This window comes from Rhinoderma darwinii, chromosome 4, assembly GCF_050947455.1.
Source record: "Rhinoderma darwinii isolate aRhiDar2 chromosome 4, aRhiDar2.hap1, whole genome shotgun sequence".
Taxonomy (NCBI): Eukaryota; Metazoa; Chordata; class Amphibia; order Anura; family Rhinodermatidae; genus Rhinoderma; species Rhinoderma darwinii.
Window position 1 is genome coordinate 190,524,502 of NC_134690.1, and position 13,996 is coordinate 190,538,497.

At 41.2% G+C, this 13,996-nt stretch overlaps 1 protein-coding gene across 1 annotated transcript in view; it reads right to left on the reverse strand.

The window, feature by feature from the left end:
• Nucleotides 1-13,996, reverse strand: part of LMBRD1 (LMBR1 domain containing 1) — a 205,278-nt gene that overhangs the window by 136,397 nt on the left and 54,885 nt on the right. The window contains exon 5 of the mRNA XM_075864151.1: nt 6,001-6,068. Coding sequence (XP_075720266.1) covers nt 6,001-6,068 — 68 coding nt within the window. The remainder of the gene's footprint in view (nt 1-6,000; nt 6,069-13,996) is intronic.

The window sequence follows — 13,996 nt, forward strand, 5'->3', positions numbered from 1 at the left end:
ACACTTTTTTGTGTCCTTCCCTTCTTTGCAATTTGGGGCACTTCATTGGGGAAATGTTGCCCTGGTACAAAACGTGGACCATCGCCACCAGCAGATGTGCTTGGGCCCTCCCCTGCCTAGATCCCAAATAGAAGTGTCTTGATCACCACCTCTTGAAAGTTAAGGAATGTCCCTGTCCAGCCTGCACATCGTCATAGCACGTAAGCGTTATACAATGCCATCTGTTTGATGTGCACGGCCAGCTTTTTGTACTATAAAAACACAAACAGAAAAAATGGGACATAAATATCAAAACCACAAAAAAGGCCATACTCACTAGGTAGGTGGGTGGGTGAAAACCCGTTCCCATCAGGACGCAGACGGGTCAAAGAATGCTGCAGAAGGAGTGTGCATTAAATAGTGATAGCCCCTCCCACTAGTCTTGAGGGGAGTGGCGGACTAAGTGCTCAAAGGTGTGCGATAAATGTGTGTCAGTGTAGTGCTAGGGTGTGAATGGATGGTAAAAAATAAATATGTATGTATGAAAGTGTCAGAACTGTGTAATAATGTAATAAAAATAAATAAATAAAATAAATGTGATGAATAGGGGTCAGTGCTGTGAATAGTACATGGGGTGTCAGTACTATGTGTAATACGTGGAGGGATAATGTGCTGGTCGTCAGGCATGGCGTATCTTGCCGAATAACAGCCTATTTGTAACGCCGCTAGTGTTAGCTAAAGCGGGCTGCTCTGCATTCCAAACCAAACGCCAGCACATCATGCCCTCATGCCCTCCCAGCATAAAGCCCGCTTTAGCTAACACTAGCGGCGTTACAAATAGGCTGTTATTCGGCAAGATACGCCATGCCTGACGACCAGCACATTATCCCTCCACGTATTACACATAGTACTGACACCCCATGTACTATTCACAGCACTGACCCCTATTCATCACATTTTATTTATTTATTTTTATTACATTATTACACAGTTCTGACACTTTCATACATACATATTTATTTTTTACCATCCATTCACACCCTAGCACTACACTGACACACATTTATCGCACACCTTTGAGCACTTAGTCCGCCACTCCCCTCAAGACTAGTGGGAGGGGCTATCACTATTTAATGCACACTCCTTCTGCAGCATTCTTTGACCCGTCTGCGTCCTGATGGGAACGGGTTTTCACCCACCCACCTACCTAGTGAGTATGGCCTTTTTTGTGGTTTTGAGCTTTTTGTACTATGTCTTTGTTTTCCGTAGGGCACTGTAAGGCTGGGTTCACAAGACCTATTTTCAGGCGTAAATGAGGCGTATTATGCCTCGATTTATGCCTAAAAATAGGGCTACAATACGTCGGCAAACATCTGCCCATTCATTTGAATGGGTTTGCTGACGTACTGTGCAGACGACCTGTAATTTACGAGTTGTCGTTTGACAGTTGTCAAACGACGATGCGTAAATTGACTGCCTCGGCAAAGAAGTGCAGGGCACTTCTTTGCAACGTAATTTGAGCCGTTCTTCAGTGAAGTCAATGAAGAGCTGCTCAAGATTTACGAGCGTCACAGACGCCTCGCATAATGCGAGGAGGAGCTTTTACATCTGAAATGAGGCAGCTGTTTTCTCCTGAAAACAGTCTGTCTTTACAGACGTAAAAGCCACTCATCGTGTGCACATACCCTAAGGCTTCAGTACTTGATCAGAGAGATCAACCCCGCCCATGTACTTATTGTAGCCCAGGATGCAATTTGGCTTCTGGTTCACTGTGGTGGTACCTCGTTCAGGGTCAGGGGTGCTGCCGCTGCCATCAATTGTGGTCAATATAAAGGACATCCCTCTTGTCCTTATATTTGATGAACAGTATGTTCTCGCTGCATAGTTCCCTGCTCTCACCCCTTCTGCGGCTTTGGCTAAGCAGTGTTTTAGGGAGGCCTCTCTGATTTTTGCGAACAGTACAGCATGCTACAGTACTTCTGGTAGAAAGGCACCTAAATAGTGGGATGCTGGTATAGAAGTTATCCACGTAAAGGTGATAACCCTTGTCCAGCAATGGGTGTATTAAATCCCACACCATTTTCCCACTAACTCCCAGGAGGGGGGGCATTCTTAGGGTTCAATAGAGTCCTTCCCTTCGTAAACCCTAAACCTGTGTGTATACCCAGATGTACTCTCACACAGTTTGTACAATTTAATTCCATACCTTGCCCTCTTATTTGGCAGGTATTGGCGGAATTTAAGCCTCCCCTTAAAATGAACAAGGAACTCGTCTATGGAAATAAATTTATCGGGGGTGTACACTTGTGAAAATTTGGTTCTGAAATGATCAATGACTGGCCTGACTTTAAATAGAATGTCAAATGTGGGGTCGTCCTGGGGCGGGCACTGTGCATTATCATTGTAATGCAAGAATTTTTAAATCGCTACAAAGTGATCATGGCCATGGCCATGCGGTAAATTGGGGTGTTGTACAAAATATCCGCACTCCAGTATTGCCTAATCTGTGGCTTCCTCACTAGACCCATATGCAGCACAAGGCCTCAAAATGTCATCTCTGCTGCATCTACTGTGGTCCACCTAACAAATTATGAAGTGGGGCTTTGGGTTAAAAATTGTTGGGCGGACAGATTTGTCTTGGCCACCATTAAATTAACAAACTCCTCAGAGAAAAAGACCTTGAAAAAGTCCATTTCTGTGAGGCCTTAAGTCTCAAACTGAATTCCTGAGCTGCCTATAAAATCAGGAGTCCACACGGGATCAATCATTGGGGTTGCCTCAGCTACTCTCCTGGATCGCCTTTGGGGGGGTTCCTCATCACTGGAGGAGGAAACTAAAAGGAGTGGGGCATATGCCTCGTCTCCCTCGCTCGCCGAATCAGGGTCAGAGGCAATGATGGCGTATGCCTCCTCGACTAAATACATGCTTCTGGACGATTGAGACATTTTAATTTATTACAGGGGGTTGTGTGGTGTTTTAACACGTGTAATCAACTTTTATTTTTCAACAGGGGTGTGTGTGTGTGTGTGTAGTGTTTTTACACGTGTATAGTGAACAGAAATTAAAAGATAAGAGCGGTCTCGGTGTTCAAAACATCCGCCGGTGCCCTTATTGGTCGGTCATTACAGACTGACCAATCAGAGCGCTCCTAGAGGTAGCATCACTGCCACCTCCCTAGGGGACGTTGGTGGTGATGGGTGTTGTCTTAGATAGCACCAATCACTACTGTCTAACTGTGCCCTGTGACTCCAGGGCAAAGTTTTAACAAAAATGCCTGCTATGTGCCGGTCAGAATTGACTGACCAATAGCAGTGATTGCCGATGCGGGGGGCCGAAACGGCACTCTGGGCGAGTAGTAGAGATGGCCTGCTGTCGGGAACAGCAGCCATGTTTACTTTGTCACGGTGCAATTAGCACCGATGACCGTTTCCCATTGCGCAGTACCTACACGGCGCTTTGCGGGAAGCACCTCCCGATAGCGCCGTATATATACGGCGGATGTCGGGAAGGGGTTAAAAATCACGCTTTTTCCCCTTATAAAGTCCTTTATTATTGGAAAAAAAGAAATAAACCATGCATAATTGGTATTGCCAGGTCCGTAACGGCCTGTAATATAAAAATATAATGTAATTTATCCCGCACGGTGACTGCCATAAAAAAAAATAATTAAAAACTATACCGGAATCACTATTTTTAGTTACTTCAGCTCCCAAAAAAATTGCATAAATAGGGATCAAAAAGTTGCATGTACCCAAAAATTGTACCAATAAAAAAATAACAGTTTGTTCCGCAAAATACAAGCCCTCACACAGCTTTCCAGATAGAAAAATAAAAAAGTTGTGGCTCTTCGAATATGGCGACACAAAAAACAAAATGTTTTTTTTTTTAAAAAACTTGATTTTATCGAGCAAACACCGTAAAACCTATATACATATGGTATCGCATCAATCCACAGAATAAATTAAATATGTCATTTATAGCGCACGGTGAATGCCGTAAAAAAAGAATAAAAAATAATAGACGTTTTGACGGCCTAATTCCACAAAATTCAGCAAAAAACCTATCGTATCAAAATGCTCACTATACCCCTAGACAAATTCTTTTTATTGCTGTCGTTTCCCAAATGGGGTCCCTTCTTGGGGGTGTCCACTGTTTTGGTCCCTCCAGGGCGTTGCAAATGCGACATGACACCCGAAAACCAATTGAGTAAACTTGAGCTCCAAAAGCCAAATAGTGCTCCTACCCTTCTGAGCCCCGCTGTGTGTCCAAACCACATATGAGGCATTGCCATAACCAGCAGAAATCTTGGGGCACTTTTTTTTCTTTATTCCTTGTAAATATTGATCATTTTTATTGGAAAAAATTTAGATTTATTTTTACGGACTAATTCCACTAAATTCAGCAAAAAAACTGTGGGGTTAAAATGCTCACTATACCCCTTGATGAATTCCTTGAGAGGCGTAGTTTTCCAAATGGTGTCCTTTTTGGGGGTGTTTTCACTGTTTTGGCACTACAAGACCTCTTCAAATCCGACATGGTGCCTAAAATATATTCTAATAAAAACGAGGCCCCAAAATCCTCCATGTGCGCCTTTATTTCTGAGGCCGGGGCTTCAGTCCATCAGCAAACTAGGGCCACATGTGGGATATTTCTAAAACTGCAGAATCTGGCGAATAAATATTGAGTTGCGTTTCTCTGGTAAAACCTTTCAGACAAAAAAAAAAAAAGACATTTGTAAATTTCCCTCTACTTTGCTTTAATTCCTGTGAAACACCTAAAGGGTTAAGAAACTTTCTAAATGCTGTATTTAATACTCTGGAGGGGTGCAGTTTTTAAAATTGGGTGACTTATGGGGGTTTCTAATATAGAAGGCCCTCAAAGCCACTTCAGAACTGAACTGGTACCTATAAAAATAGGTTTTGGAAATTTTCTTGAAAATGGGAGAAATTGCTGCTAAAGTTCTAAGCCTTGTATCGTCCTAGAAAAATAAAAGGATGTTCAAAAAACAATGCCAACATCAAGTAGACATATGGGAAACGTTAACTAGTAACTATTGTGTGTGGTATTACTATCTGTCTTACAAGCAGATACATTTACATTTAGAAAAAAATGTTGCAAATTCTCTCTAAAGTTTGGTGATTTTCACAAACAAATACTGAATTGATCAAATTTTTCCACTAACATACAGTACAATATGTCACGAGAAAACACACTCAGAATTGCTTGGATAGGTAAAAGTATTCCCAAGTTATTTCCACATAAAGTGACACGTCAGATTTGAAAAAATTGGCTCCGTCCACAAGGCCAAAACACGCTCAGTCCTGAAGGGGTTAATTTGCTTGCGGCTTCCCTACTCCATTGTTAATGCAATTCCCCAATATAAAAAGTAATGGAATCACCAAAGGCAAAACTTCCTACTACACTATTGTAACATAACTGTTAAAATGTATTTGTGTTTACTGAGTAACATGAGAAATTTAAAACAGGATAAAATAATATTTTCAATTTTAAGCTTTTGATTAAACCGTAACAATTTGGACAAGGCTAGGTCTAGATTGAGACGAGATGCATCACAGGATGAGGTGGTGTCACAATGTGACACTATTAGGCTCTGTTCACACTTGCGTCGTGGTTTCCATCTATTATAGAAACCACAACGCATAGTTGGAACTGCCGCATGCCCGATACCACCCGCGACTGATGGACCCCATTACGTTACGATGGGGTCCGTCAGGTTTCGGCGAGGTGTCCGCCATTTTGACTGTAAAAATAGCGATGCACGCAGCTCTATTTTTTCTGTCAAATCTCCAACCCAGATGAGTACGTAGCCTTGCGTGTTTTACGTAAGCCACAGCCGTACATAGGACCTGGTGAAAGTTCTGCAGAGATTACTGAAGAAGGCAAATACATAATATAGCTGTTAGGCAAACATTTGTTTTAACAAAAATAAAAAATACATTTAGAAATAATAAGGATTTGCAGACTTTAAATATGAAAATGCAAACACAATAATATACTCACCCAACAAGAAGAAGACAGGAACATACTAACATGAACCCAAATGTGTATTTAAGGGCAGTCTTTATTTGCTGTATAGAGTAAAAAAAAAGGGATTAGTCCAGAGACTACACTAAAATTCTGTTCATACCGAGTATAACCAAATAAATAGCCGTATATTTGAAAATACTGTCCGTTCATGTAATGCATAGGGCATGTGGACAAAGGTTGTCTATATGAGAAAACCACCTCAAAACGTGCTACCATATCGAAGGGGAAGCGGAGCTCTGGGATAAATAGTTTTCTATGAACCCAGCATGCCCAACAGCCTGCACAATTGTTAATAGAAAACCAGATGCTGTGTATAAATGTCCTTAAAGGGAAGGTGTCACGAATTTTTGTTTATTTTTTTAACATATTGCTTTTAATATGATATGAACATAAATTTTATTTATTTGTGTTTTTGTGTTCTACTTTTTACTTACTTTTACTTCTCTACGGGGGCTGGCATTTTTTTTTTTCATCTCTGTGTGTGTCGATTAACGACACATACAAAGATGGAATAGGGCACATGCAACCCTATAGAAAATGCGAACGGGAGCCGTTCCATTCTCTGCAGCGTACGCCGTCTGTGTGGGAACGGCGCATGCGCCGATCCCACACAGACCGAAACCAAGCTCGTTTGCAGAGCGAAATCCGGCGCCATTTTCTTGAGGACCGTAAGCCGCTGTCGGACAGTAAGATGACGACTTCTGGCAGCGGCTTCCGGCCATATGTTCAAGGAAGCGAAGGTGCAAGGAATAGGAGCGGAGGCAGCAGCAGGAGCAGGTAATTTATGTTTGTGTATGTGATGTGTGTATTATGTTGGTGTTATACTGTCTGCTGAGCACTGTATCTAATCCTCCTACACTGTGCAGTCGCTCATTAAATGGCGGCACACAGTGTGGGAGGTTTGAAGATTCAAACCCCTCCTTCTCCTGGCACTAGCCAGAATAAGGGAGGGGGAATTGTGTGAGGACACTAGAGAGAGTGTGTCCACCCAAAATTTGCAGCATAAAGCAATGAGGTTGCTTTACCACATTGACCATGCTGCAATTTTGGGAACTGCTCACTCTAGTGGCCAGCACATGGAAATGTTATAAATTAGAATCTAATTTATAATATTTCCTGACTTGTAAAAAAATGAAAACAATGTGTAATCACTTAAATATTAATTGTTTAACTAAAAAAAAAATTCTAGCGCCACATTCCCTTTAACCTGAATTAGGATGCACACTTGATATACTCCTTTTCATATAAATTGTAAAGAAAATAATGATCAAGACAAATTTTCATACGAACGTTAAAGTACCATACGTCTTCCTTAGAGTGGAAAGAGTGGAATGATTAATACATAGTTATAGTCTGCATAGAAGGAAACTATATTTTACCTACGGCTATTCGTACTCTTGGCACATGCAGTAATACTGCAGAGAACGGTTAGCAGCATTTAAAATTCGTAGACAAGCTATTCTGTCAACTGAACGTCAAGAAAATGGTTTTCCTTATGCAAGTCACATACAGTAAATGGTCTCTAGAATGTTCGGACAAGTTTCAACAACCTTCTCTTAGAACACAGATCACGACAATGTTGGTCTTGAGAGACTTGATTTTTCAAGACCAACGATCACTACGAAAGGTCAAATGAATGTGCTACGTGACCCCAATCTAGAATTATGCCGAAAAAATGCAATAGAAACTGGAACTCAAGCAGTTTCCGAAGATTTAGATCCAGTTCTGATTTCTAATTGAATTGGGATATGAGATTTGAAGATAGTTAAATCTTTTCTTCAGTTTTTTCCTCAGCTTTCTGTTTTTGTTTCTGGAAACCCGTACATGTTAGTCAATCTATGCCTTTCACACTACAGAACACCTGATGTGACAACGAATACCAAACAAGGAAATACCCAACCCATCAGCTCTAACATCAAAACCGCTGTCAGGTGAAGCGAATAACAACACAATTGTACCTGTCAAGGGGTCAAATATATAGTCAGCAAATTTATCAGTCAGTTTTTGATGTGTTGGAAGCAGGAAAAAGGCAAGCGTAAGGATCCGAGCGACTTTGACAAGGGTCAAATTGTGATGAATAGACAACTTGGTCAAAGAATCTCCAAAGGTCATGTGGAGTGCTCCTGATATGCGGTGGTTAGTATCTTCCAAAAGTGTTCCACGAAAAGACAACCAGTGAACCTCCGACAGGGTTATGGGCGCTCAATGCTTATTTACGCCCCTCGGAGCGAAGACTAGCACACCCAATTTGATCACACAGAATAGCTACTGCAGCACAAATTAAAGAAAAACGTAATGATGACTATGATAGAAAAGAGTCAGGACACACAGTGCATCACAGCTTAGGACTACAAGGCCACAGACTGGTCAAAGTGCCTATTCTGACACCATTCCACCATCAAAAGTGCATACAATGGGCATGTGAGCATCAGGACTGGACCATGAAGAAATGGAAGATGGTGGCCTCTCTGGTGTATGACCCATACTGCCACCATGTCTTCCACAGGTAATTGACTATTTATATACTATTTTGTACAGGTTACACATACTAGTATTTTATTACATAGGACTGTGGTCTTTTTCACGTTGGGGTCTGGTTCTAGGTACTTGATCCCTGCTTGACACTATTGATTTAAATGATGTGGGTAATTGATTGATAAGGACTTTGATGGGTTTAAACTTAGTTGTTTTTAAAGAAGTGTTTTTATACATTGTTTGTATGTATTTGGAGGGGGGGGTTAACTGTCCATATTGTGGACTAATAAAGATTTTTTATTATTATTTTTAAATAATTGTGAATTGTATTTTCATTTGAGACATTTCATCGGTTATTTGAAGATGGTGGCCTGGTCTGATATTTTCTTCCACATCATGTGGATGGCCGGATGAGTGTGCGTCGCTTATGTGGGGAAGTGATGGCACCAGGATGTACTACTGCATGGGAAGTAGGCAAGTCAGCGGAGGCAGTGTGATGCTCTGGGCAATGCTCTGCTGGAAATCCTTGGGCTCTTGCATTCTAATGTTACTTTGACACATACCACCTGCCTAAACTTTGTTGCAGACCAAGTACACCATTTCATGCCAACGTTATTTCCTAATGGCAGTGGCCTCTTTCAGCAGGATAATGCGCCATGCCACACTGTAATAATTGTACAGCAAGGATTTAAGGGAACACGAAAAGAGTTCAAGGTTATAACTTAGCCTCCAAATTCCCTGTATCTCAATCTGATAAAGCAGCTGGAAGGCCCCACCTAGCAACTTACATTAAAGTATCTGCTGCGAACGTCTTGGTGCAAGATACCACAGAACATTTTCAGAGGTATAGTTGGGTCTGTGCCTTGACTGTTTGAGGCAAGAGAGGGAGTGTACACAATATAAAGTAGGGGATTTTAATGTTATGGCTGATTGATAGGTCTTTAATAATACTATTACAAATAGGTCAAAACATAGATACCGATTCTTTGGAAGAAAAAAATTAAAATATACATTTTTCTTAGGAGCAAGTGAGTAAGGGGAGTCGTGTGTGTGCATGTATAGGAGTCTAAAAGGAGGTGCTTCAGAGGCAGCTTTGACCAATCACATTCACTTTTGCTCAGCAGTGAATGTGAGGTCATAAGACAGACCAATCAGTTGGCATGTAGAGTAATGCATGTTAACAATATTCATGAGCAACCATTTTGATTAATAAACAAAGTGGAGATTTAGGAGGAGGATAAGAAGGAGTTATATGAAGAAAATGGCCTTTACGTGGAGCAAAATATACAGGATTTATAACAAATTCTGGGGAAACATAGAATAAAAAGAGCATTTTGTCCTTAATGGGGGGTTTCCCAAGTGAAACATTTATAGTATATCCACAGAATATGCTATACATAGCTGATGGGTGTGGGTCCTAGCTCTAGGACCCGCACCTATCTCCAAAAACAGGGCTCAACCACCCCAGTCTTGCCTGGCGAGGCAGTCACCAGCTGCCGCATCCAGGCTGGGAATGAATGTAGATTTGGCCGCGCACATGTGCGGCTTTTTTTATTTATTTGTATGGGCATTATGGAAATAGCGGAGAAAGGTGGGAGATCGATGCAGGTTCCAAAGCTGGGACCCACATTTCATCAGACATTTATGGCATATCCCACGAATGTGCCATAAACTTTTAAGTTGGGAAAACCCCTTAAAAACATTACATGATTTGACTTAAGTGACTAGATTCCTACTTCCCAGAATATGCAAAGGAAGAATAGTTCTGCTTGGAGAATTCAGATTACCTGCAGATTACCTTTTGCCCATAACCGTTTCCTGAAGGATCACTTGCATAAATTACCGCATTCCAATGTATCTCATGGGTGCACAGGTGTAAAAGTATGTGCAATAAAGTTAACACATCATTTAAGGTGAACGGAGTAATAAAAAAATAACTATGGCAGAATTGCATTTTAAAGCATTCCAGCATTTTTTTTTAAAACATAAAAAAAAACACTAAAACTTGTGTACCCCCAAAGTGATGCCTAAATAATTCTGAAACCCTGCATCTCTAACAAAACGCACCCACTCAAATAGCGATGTACAGTCATAATAAACAAAAAAAAAAAAAGTATGGTTGATGGAATACCAGGAGGTAAAAGGAAACTTGACTGCGGTCCAAAATGAGCTTGATGACTGGGGAACATTCTCTTTTATATAGGTAATTTATATGGCGAGAAAAAAAACATCATTTAACATTTGTGGAATTAAACTGTATCTCTTCTAAACCCAAGATGAAGTTAAAAGCCTAAAACTTTGAACCGCTCACCCATAACATTTTCCGATCCTCCTTAGAAACTACAGATACTTCTTTCAACCTTGGCCTTCGTTTATATTCAGGAACGTCTTACGTTTATCCCTAGCTCTTTCAATTCCCTTAATGTACAATATTTCTCAGTAGACTCTCAGATTATTCAGCTCAAAATGTTTCTTTAACCTTAGCAATCCTCTCCATTAATTCAACTGTGTTTTACATTTAGAAAGGTGTACATGTTATGACTTTAATAAATTTTCGAAGATGATAATTCTCAGAAGGCTATTGATCATCTGAAAAAAAGGACTGCAATATCAATTCAACTTTTATGTGGTATTATTAACCGACATCGGCTATAAACGACCCTAAATATAATATACAACATATGAATGGAAGATAGACAGATTTTTATACAAAGCTTCTATGTCAAGAAGCACAGCCATCAATTATAACTAAATATATAAATCTACATGTACGAATATGCTCATATATTTACTTAGCTCTTGGAAGGTATGGATTCTGCTGGTGGGACTCAAGCGGATAACAAGTCTTAACCCCTTAGTGACCAGCCTATTTTAGGCCCTAATGACCAAGCCATTTTTTTTTTTTTTTCGTTTTTCTATAGTTGCATTCAAAGAGCTATAAATCTTTTATTTTTCTTTCGAAATAGCTGTATGAGGACTTTTTTTTTTTTTTTGCAGGATTAGTTGTACTTTTTAATGCACCATTTTGGGGTACATATTTTTTGATTAACTTTTAGTCGGGGAAAAAGAAAAAAACCCTGAAATTCCGTCATTGTTCTACGCGTTTTAAATGGACGCCGTTCCCTGTGCAGCGTAAATAGCATGTTACCTGTACGATTACGACAATACAACATATTTATAGGTTTTCTATGTTTTACGACTTTTGCACTATAAAAACACCTTTGAACTAAAATTTATTTTATTTTCAACGTCGCTTTTCAAGAGCCGTCATTTTTTTTTTTTTACATCAATGTAGTGTTTTCATGTGTTCGTTTTTGCAGGACGAGACAGTCATATATGGCTATGTATAATAGGTGTATTCGTGGTCACTAAGGGGTTAAAGGGTCACTGTCGTTTCAACTAACTTTTCCTAATTATATAGGCCGTTACCATCATCAAAAGTGTAATATATTCTTCATACCAAATCAGTTTTTTTCCGGGTGAAAAATCACTCTAAAAACAGATTGCTACTAGGTGTCTCACTTCTGAGCTATTTGCAGTCCACTCCCTTTCATCAGGTTCTTCCCATCACTAATTACAGACAAGATGGTCCGAAATACAGGAAAGGGAAGTGTCACAGAAAGCTTGACGTGCGCCCCCGGCACCTGCATTCACACTCTGCACTGCACTGCCCCGACAGCACAGAGCGTGCTAATAACACTAGGTAACAACAGAGAGGAGGTGTTTTGGACCAGACAGCTTGTGATTGGACAGTCATAATGTGCGCTCCATAGAAGGTGCTAGGCATTATGGGTAGTAAGGGAACAGACATCCGTTTGGAAAACTTCTGGCAAGCTTCCCTGCCTTTGCACAAACTCCCCATTCCTGAGAAAACTGAATGTCGTGGCGCAAACGAATAACTCAACGGGGACAGTGTAAAATAGAACGTGGAGTGCTGAAAACCACCTGTAATACACAGGTAACATACCACCTATTCGATCATGAGCCATTTTCGATGAAATGACAGGTGCCCTTTAAGGTTAAATGACCTCTGGGAAAAAAGTATGCGAAATAGCTAAAACGATCTCTAGCACCAGCTAAAGGTGACTACCCTGTAAGTCCACGTCCGACACTTTATAGAGTTTTGTCTACAGATGGGTGTCTTTGGTTTCGCCATTAGCCGGATTATTGTTTCAATTCTCTATTAGGCTGGCTCTACAAGGGATGGAAATGCTCTGGATAAGCGTATAGACCATGTGAATAAGATTTGAACCAATCTCATCCACATGCTGAGGAACATTTTCTGCACATAAATCAAAGTATGCTGTGGATTTAAAAATCCGCAGATTGCTCATTTTATTACGGATTTAACACTTTTCAATGGGGATTTTCAGCAAAATCTGCACGTAACAAATGTAGATTTTACTGCAGAAAATCCGCAACATGTTAAGCCATCATAAGGCTACGTGTAAACACTGGAATTTCTGTCTGGATTTCCCTTGCGAAAATTACACAGCATTTTTGCAAAATAAATGGACATGCTACAGATTGAGAATCTGAACAGCAGGTAAATTTCCGCACGTTTTCTGCATTTTTTCCAGCAGTGTGTGGAGATTCATTAAAGTCTCATCCACTTTGCTACTACTGTAATACGCTTTTTGAGAATTTAATACTGCGGACAGATTATCTTTAATCCCTTAACGACCAGGGTATAGTGTTTTTACGTTGGCCGTTCAGGGTAGTTCTTCTGAAGCAACGCGTTTCCACGTTGGCACTTCAGAAGAACTTTCCCCGCATCGTGCGGGGTATTGCTGAAGCCCGGGCTGCTAGTAACAGCCTCGGGTTTCAGGGCAACAATCGGAGACCACTAGCAGTGTTCTCCGATCATATTTAACCCCTTAGATGCGGTGCTGAATAGCGGGCGCCGCATCTGAGTGATTTTAGAGGGAGGTGGCACCCTCTCTCATCCCACTGGCATCCTCGCGTGCATCGCGGGGTGCCGATGGGTTTTATGGCAACCTGGGGGCCTAATAAAGGCCCCCAGGTCTGCCTTTAGTAATTGCCTGTTAGACCATGCCAGAGGCATGACCTAACAGGTGCCTGTCACTTTTACACTGACCGGCAATAATACACTGAAAGGCTGGGTTCACACGAGCACATTAACGTCCGTAATGGACGGACGTATTTCGGCCAGAAGTCCCGGACCAAACTCAGTGCAGGGAGCCGGCTTCTAGCATCATAGTTATGTACGATGCTAGGAGTCCCTGCCTCTCCGTGGAACTACTGTCCCATACTGAAAACATGCTTACAGTACGGGACAGTTGTCCTGCAGCGAGGCAGGGACTCCTAGCATCGTACATAACTATGATGCTAGGAGCCCGGCTCCCTGCACTGAGTTCGGTCCGGGACTTTCGGCCGAAATAGGTCCGTCCATTACGGACGTTAATGTGCTCGTGTGAACCCAGCCTAATACAGAAGTATTGCAGTGTATTATAATAGCGATCAGAAGTCTGCA